The sequence below is a fragment of the Molossus molossus genome, unplaced genomic scaffold (assembly GCF_014108415.1).
Source record: "Molossus molossus isolate mMolMol1 unplaced genomic scaffold, mMolMol1.p scaffold_m16_p_13, whole genome shotgun sequence".
Classification (NCBI taxonomy): Eukaryota; Metazoa; Chordata; class Mammalia; order Chiroptera; family Molossidae; genus Molossus; species Molossus molossus.
The window spans coordinates 82,440,607-82,448,474 of record NW_023425348.1 but is presented as its reverse complement, the minus strand read 5'-3'; the positions used below and the strand labels follow the sequence as shown (position 1 = coordinate 82,448,474).

The window sequence follows — 7,868 nt, the reverse complement described above, 5'->3', positions numbered from 1 at the left end:
CACACTGGGCATATACTTCCGAGTGATCACCCAAGTCAACATGGCCCTGCCTGACACAAGAGCTGGAAAAAAAGATTAGACCTATCAAGCCTCATACAGGCTCCAAGAAACGGGGTTGGATGATTAAAAATATCAGCAATTGTTTTTCAGGCTTTGGATGGTGTGGTTTTTCTCTCCACGGATCACAATTTCCTGCTGTCCTCCCTCTCCTTGGAAAATTTCAGTTATGCTTTGCCAAGAACTTCTTCAGATTGGGTGGCTGGCTGGGTTAATGCCAGGGGCAAAGTGGGAGACATGGGGCTGCTTCTGACATTGTAAACAAGGGCTGGGAAGCTGGAGAACACGCCACATTTCAGTTCTGGCTCTGCCGTTCACTGATGAAGGGGCTCAGAACAGGCCTACCCAAGATGTATCCCTTCAGCATGTGGATTTTTTTTTTTTTTTTTTTTGAGCTGAAGGTAATTGAGACCCTGTGAGCTTAAAATAAACTTTTAACTGTCCCTTAAAGGATTTAAACCTGAGGCCTTGTCCATAGTTATAACCAGAAATACTTTTTATGGCCTATCTATAGGACAGGGCAAACTTTTAATTACTGAACATCTATTCTTATCATCCTGTGAATGACCTTCAGCCCCTCTGAAGCCTCAGGACGAATGACCTCATTTCTTGGTTCAGGGTGCCATATGTACCTCATTTTTCCTTTCTATCTCAGACTCTCCCTTTATGTGGGGTTCCTGTACATACCTGTGTAATTAAATTTGGTTATTTCCTCTTGTTAACCTCTCACATTGATTTAATTTATTAGACCAGCCAGAAGAACCTAGGAGGGTAGAGGAAAAATTCTTCCTCCCCAACACTGTACGAGCTTGGCCAGTCACTTAGCAGTTCTGAAACTGAGTCCTCATCTGTGAAACAAGAACCACAACACCGATTTTGCGGGACAGAAGGACCTAAGAATCCATGTTCTCCAGCTTCTCTTGCCTCCCACTCCCCACAGCAATCCAATCTGGCTTCCAGCTGCTCTCAGCTCACCAGTGACTGCCACCAATTTCAACCCTTTCAACAGCAAGGGACATTGTTGCCACTTCTTCCTTATTCAGACGTTCTTCCCTCAGCTTCTGTGACACACAGTCTGCAGGTTGTTGTTTTGTTGAACACTGATTTCCTCTCCCCTGAGGAGCCTTCCTCCCCTCGGTGAACATGGAGGGTGAGCCTCCTCCTCTCTGCTCACTCTCCCCACTCCCACAGCGTCAACGACCACCTTGTTGCAAGTGTCTCCCATGCACCAACCCACCGCAGACCAAAATCCTAACTGTCCTACTCTCACCCTGGTGCTACCTAACTTGCTAAGCCAGAAAGCAGTAGTCAGATCTCTCTCCAACTCAAGTCTTTGAATCCTGCCACTTCTACTTCCCAGAGAACGTACCCACCCGGCCCTTACCATGGCCCACAGCGCTCGTCCTCCCGCTCCTTCCACAGACATCAACCTGGCTCACTCCCTTCCACGGTACGGGGCTCTGATTGTACCACATTGCTGGAGGCCTATCCTGACCACCCTTTGCAGAACCACACTCCCCATTTTACTCTCCTCTGCATTTCCTGTCTTCACTGCATTTACCAGTCTGACATGTGTTTACTGTCTTTCCACACTAGAATGTAACTATATAAGAGCAGAGACTGTTATTACTGCTGGATCGCTAACAACTTACAGGAAGTGCTCAGGAAATGTGTTGGATGAATGACTCCACTCCTCTGCTTTTCCACTCTGACCACCCCATTCCAGCCACTTCAGCAGCCTAGGAAGTATCCCAACTGCACCTTGCCCGCCGATCTTCTCCAGTGGTCTCTTCACACACAAGTCTGATCATGTCATTCCCTCACTCAAAACCCTTCAAGGAATTCCTAGATGTCTTGAGAATAAAGTCCAAACTCCAGAAGCAAGGCCTGTGTGACCTGGCTCCGCCCCTCTCCTCTCATTCCCTTTGCTCAGATTCCTATCACAGGGCTTTTCCCCCCATAGAGCCCCACGCACCTCTTGTACCTACTCCATGAAGATGCAGCTGAAATGAGGAACACAGAGTACAGAGGTTAAGAGCCTCACTCCAGTGCTAGACTACTAATCTGGGTTTGAATCTTAGCTCTGCCAGTAAAAAATCTTTGCTCCTCAGTTTCCTCATCTGTGAAATAATACAACCAGCTACCTTACAGGGTTGCTATGAGGATTATGTGTTAATTCACATAAAGGACTGGCCCACAGTCGGGGTTGGGGGTTTACTATCACTATTATTCCTTGGGGCTGTGTCCCGTGATGCGCCAAGTTAAACCGTCCCATGAAACACATCCACAGCACGGTGTGATGCTCCTCTCTGAACTCTTACCAGTGCTTCCTGCCCGCGGGGGACCATGAGCTCTGTAAAGGGGCACTGCATCTGACGGTCTTGCTCACAGCTGTGTCCCCAGCACCTAAGGCAGTCCAAGCCCACAGTAGATACAAAACACCCGTTAATTCCCACTCCTTCCCTCACCAGGGCTGCCTGTGAGCCAGGGACACAGAGGATACAGATCAGGCCCTTCCTAGACATCTCCAATGAGTCTGGTGTCCTTCTGCACAGAAGAAAAACAACTTCACAGCCCTCAGCTGGTAACAAAAGCTGCTCAAATAACCTATGGCCTGAATTGCAGAGACTTGTGAGCTGTGAGCTAAGCTCAGTCTCTGACCTTTTAACCCTTAAATCACTCAGTCTGGTACCAAATAGAAGAGTCCGTCTCTCGGGCAGTACAATGGGAGTGACGATCCCAGCACGAAGCACCCAGCAGGGCAGCGGCAGGCTGCCAGCTACCTGACTACCTCACTGCGCGGGTCACTTCTGAAATGCTTAAAGAATAAGCACCTTGTGGAGTTCCCAGGGAGAATCGGAACAAGCTCTGCTGGAAGTGGATACAAAGATCTTAAGAGGTTTACCTTCAAGTACTGGGAAACAACTTGTTTGTCTACAAGCAGGAAGGGAAGTCCTTGACCTGCTTCTCCCAATACTCTAGTCTCTAGCAGGCAACCCAAAGAGTAAGAAGATCCAGACACCCAGCACCCAGAAAACACAGCCTTTATATAGAGCTCTGCTAGGGAAAGGGGAGGGTGTCAGGTGCCCGTCTCCACCTCCACCACTTCTGCCCAGGTGCTAAAGCTCATGTCCTTATGGATGAGCACCAGGCTGGGGGCAGGGCCCGGCTCCTCGGGCACCACAAAGCACTTATCCTGGCTCTCAGAAATGGTGACCTCGAAGACGTCCGGGGCTGGAGAGACGTCCTGTTCATTGCATATGTTCAGCAATTCTGGCTCAGTCTGCAGTAAGACCATCGTGGGCTCAGAAACAGCAGGAGGCAAACAGGGTGGGCTGGAGGATGCCCCCGGCTGGTGACTAAGCTGGTGTCGCTTGAGACTTTGGGGGAGGGTGTAGCCCATGCCACAGGTGGGGCAGCGGTAGGGTTTGTCGGCTAGGTGGGATTTGAGGTGGCGTCTCAGCTTGGTAGCCAGTGTGTAGGCACGGCCACACTGGGGACATGGGAAGGGCCTCTCCCCTGAGTGCAGGCGCTCATGAGCACGCAGTGTATGTGGGTCTCGAAGGGCCTTCCCACACACGGGGCACAAGTGGGCCTCCCCGGTGTGGGAGATGAGATGGCGCCTCAGTTCAGGCAGCTGGGGGAAGGCGTCGGCGCAGTGTGGGCAGCGATAAGGGCGCTCCCCTGTGTGCAGCCGCAGGTGCCCTCGCAGGTTGCCCCGCTGGCGAAACGCCCGGCCACAGTGTGGGCACAGGAAGGGCTTTTCCCCCGTGTGGAGCCGCATGTGGTTCCGCAGGGAGCCCTGGTTGGCGAGGGGCCGCCCACATATGGGGCATGGGCATGGGGCAGGGGCAGCTGGCACCTGGTGGGTCTTGCGATGTAGTCGCAGGGAAGGCCGGCGGGCGAAGGCCTTGCCACACTGGTCACAAGTAAAGGGTCGGGCACCTGAATGTACTACCTGGTGTTCTTTGAGGTCCCGTCGGGTGCCATAGGCCTTGTCACATTGTGGACAGGGAAAGGGCCTCACTCCGCGGTGGCCCAGCATGTGGGCTTTGAAGCTCTCCTCTGAGCTATAGCTCTTGCCACACTCAGTGCAAAGGAAGGGCTTGTGGCCCGTGTGCACAAATGCATGCTTCTTTAAGTGGCACAGCTGCAGGAACGCCTTGCCACACTCCCCACACCGGTACCGTCGTCCCTGTTTCAGGGAGCTTCCTGCCAGGACAGGAGGGCTCCGCAAGTGTGCAGAGAAGCTGGGGTGCCGCTCTCCATCCTGCTGGGCCTTGGGCTCCGAGGTCTTTGCTCTGGGTGGGCACTGATCACTGGGGCTCCGTAACTTCTTGACCAGGTGAGCATGCAGCTGGGTGCCGCTGGCAGAAGATGAGGAAGTGGCCTCAGTGCTCTCTAGGCCCCGCTGGGTAGTGGAACTGCTCTGAGGTTCAGCTGGCATCTGTGTCTGGGGCGGGTCCATGCTGCCATCCTGAGATAATGGACCAAGTGATTGGCTTTCCTTGCAAAGTGGGTCCTGGGTTTGGGGTTTAAGTCCAGAGCTCACCATCACCTCTGCCTGGATGCTGGGGGGTGACTGGTTACCAGGATCTGTGAACAAAGAGTAGAGTGCTGGTGTCAGTAAAGAATGTAGCAAGTGGTGACAGTGGTGTCACCAGCAAATTATAGGAATGTGTCTTCTCCTATTCAGCCCTGGACTTCAGAGGGAGCAATGGCATCAATCTTTTCCCTGGAGCACGGGCCACACACTCCATGTGTCTTCCTATCCAGTCTCAGGTGCCACCGGGGGAAGCACTCCCGGAAGCCACACTACCCCAGACATCTGGACAATCCCTACAGTAAGGCCATCCCAGAGTCCCCTTGTTCTCCCTCTGGAGACATGCACTTAGGGTAAATTGAGACCACCACCTGTCCTCATCTTAACTCATTTAAAAGTAAAGGAACCTATGCATAACCAATGGACATAGACAACAAAGCTGGGGATGGGGTGGGGTTAGGGTTAGGAGGAGGGTATCAATGGGGAAAAAGGAAAAACAACTGTAACAAAAATAAATAAAAATAATTAAAAAATAAATAAATAAAGGAACCAATCCCCACCCCAGAAAGAAAAAACGTACTAAATTGGAAACCTATACAAAGCTTGCTGTCTTCAACATGACCCACCTATTCCTGGAAAATTATTCAGGAAGTTACATATGTTGTTCATCGTAAGGAAAAGACTCATCACTCTTCAATAGAAAGCATCAAATGACAGTTTACACCATAGGACTCTGAACCTCTTGCCTGATAATTCTAGCCTTTCTGTGCCCATAAATCCTAAGCTAGGATTATGGCATGCCTCTTAGCAAATCCAAATCAAGTCCTGCCCCTATACCACACTGAAAGATCCACCTTATACCAGACTTCAAAATTTCAATAAATATCCAGGTTCTTCCCTCCCTCCTCAGAAAAGCTACTAAGACTCTGTAGTGTTCTACCTTACCTTCTTAAGCCATAAGTTCTGCTTGGTTTAATCAATAGGTTGTTTGGTGATAATCTGGGAAGTCAGCATTTATTTGACACATACCTGTACAAGGTTCTCCTGCATCCTCCCCAGGAGAGGCCAATTCCTGTTGCACAGCAGACTCCATTTCTGTCACCACAGCCATGGCTGCCTCTTCTTCTAGCCTGGGCTGGGTGGCGGGGAGGCCCTCAGAGGGAGACTGGGGCCACAATAGCAGCTCAAAGCCTGGCAGCACGACCCGGTACACCTGCAGGTGAAGCCTCTTGCTGATCCACACCGGGGCCACGTTCCCCTCATCCTCGAGCCTGCCCCGCTGCACCAAACTGCAAAGCAGAGCAAGAGCTAGATCAAGAGACCCTCTTCAAGCGGCCCTCCCTGAACGCCCCAGCTCTTGGTCAGCCTGAGGCCTAAAGGGCCCCATGTCTTTGGAACATTCACTGCAAAAGATGATCACTGGGTGGGGCATTACAGTCGGCTTCCAGTTCCATCCCATGCCACTCAGAAAGCCTCAAAGGAGCAACTTGATTACACACTCTCCTGTAACTTACCTGGTCCAGCCTGAACTCTGCTCACAAGCACACACGTCTCCCCATGGGCCTAGTGACACATCCTGAAATAAACCAATAAAAGTCCTTCTCCCATGTGTCTGAGGGGGCCAGAGTTGGGGTCAAAACAAAAACAAAACAGATGTAACCTCTCCTGAGACAGACCTAAGATGAAGCCCCTGGAAGGTTAATGGTCTCTGATTCTGCCTATACTAGACTGTGTTATCTAGTTTTTCATTCAGTAAAGACCAAAAAAACTGTCCCCTCGCCTCCCTCCCAGGGTGTGGAGAATTATGAAACTGAACACATTACTGCCTTCCAGTGAGTACCAAACAGAAAAAGTAGTAAGAGAAACATCAACTATTTTTTAGTACCTTTTATGCAACAAAACCCTTTACCCATATTATTTCATCTATTGCTCCAAATAATCTTGGAGAATTAAAGTAAAGGAAACAGCCATTCCTTTGTTTTACATAAGTTAAACGAGACATGTTATCTAACCAGCTTAAGTACAAAAGCTAGGATACAGTCCCATGGCTCTTTAATTCCAAAACCTTTGTTCTTGACTTTGATCAATAGTGACACTAGCCAATAACAACTTTTTAGCCTCTCAATTCCTTAACTACTGCAGGTGAAGGGATGAGACAGTTCTGGAGAGAAATACAAAACCATCTCCTATCTTCTGAAATGCCCTGCTTCTATCAAACTGGAGAGCTGTCCCAAAGCTGTCTGATTCGCTTCCCAGTTTTCAATGGCAAAGATTAGACACCCTATCCCTCAATACCTTCTCCTGCCGTGGTTTCACCCCCTCGCCCTTCTGCTGGGAGACAGGCTCCTCTTCCAGCGGCCCCCAGCGCAGTCCCGGCTGCAGCGGCTTCCCGACGCACCAGACCCCCAGGCGCGGTTCCTCCGCGAGCGAGGGGCCAAGGGCTAAGCCCCGGGGGAGGCTCTTCAGGGCATGGGCAGCTCGGCTCGACCGCGGCGGGAGGACTTTGAGGCCCTGGGCACAGTCTTCTCCAGAAGAGCTCCATCCTGAGCCCGGGTCCAGGCGCGGATGGGGGGCTGCAGGGTGACAGGACGGCAATGAGGGGGTGGCCCGAGAGGTCACGGGGCAGGAGGTGGGGGTGGAAACCACACATCCAGGCTGGCCTCAGGAGTACGTATGAGGGATCGATAAGGGCTCCAAGGAAGCCCCTGAGAATTTTGAGGGGGTTCCAGGGCTCTGAAGAAGCCCCCAGAGACTCTGAGGGCACAGAAGAGGCTCCGGGGCTCGGGAGGAAAAGGAGCGGGGTCAGAGAGTTGTTGACCAGAGAACGTCGGGTGTATCTAGGCCACCAGGGCCGAGGGTCGGCGACATCGCAGGTCACTCACCGAACTGCAGTCGCTCCCCCTCCCAGAGCAGCTCCTCCGCCTCCTCCATCGCGGGTGGGAAAGCCTCCCTCCGCCGGAAATGAACGTAGCCTTCTCAGCTCCTCCCGGAAACAGTCATGGACCGCCGAGTTTACTCTCCGGGAAGAACCGTAAGAGCCAGACTTCCTCAGTGCCCAGGACCGGGAGTTGAGCAGTAGTGGTGAAGCAAAACTCTGCCAGAGCACCATACGAGTTTAGGATTCCGGGGGTCCACCAGGGTCTCGAGTATCAGGGAGAGGAACCAATAGTTCCCGCTGCCTCCTCCAGGGAGAGACGAGTCGGACGGTTACGCGGTCCTCATCCCAGGCGGGCACGTACAGGAAGTGGGCGTGGCTCCAGGAAAGGCC

The 7,868-nt window shown here is 51.9% G+C and overlaps 1 protein-coding gene across 1 annotated transcript; it reads right to left on the bottom strand.

Moving 5' to 3' along the window:
* Positions 1 to 3,084: 3,084 nt before the first annotated feature.
* On the bottom strand, positions 3,085 to 7,821 carry ZNF408 (zinc finger protein 408). Its single transcript, XM_036258797.1, has 5 exons — positions 7,483 to 7,821; positions 6,896 to 7,173; positions 6,115 to 6,176; positions 5,630 to 5,889; positions 3,085 to 4,653 (listed from the first exon to the last, which is right to left on the bottom strand). The coding sequence occupies exons 1-5, from the start codon at positions 7,529 to 7,531 to the stop codon at positions 3,137 to 3,139; spliced, it is 2,166 nt and encodes a 721-aa protein (XP_036114690.1). The 5' UTR covers positions 7,532 to 7,821; the 3' UTR covers positions 3,085 to 3,136.
* Between the last annotated feature and the right edge of the window lie 47 nt (positions 7,822 to 7,868).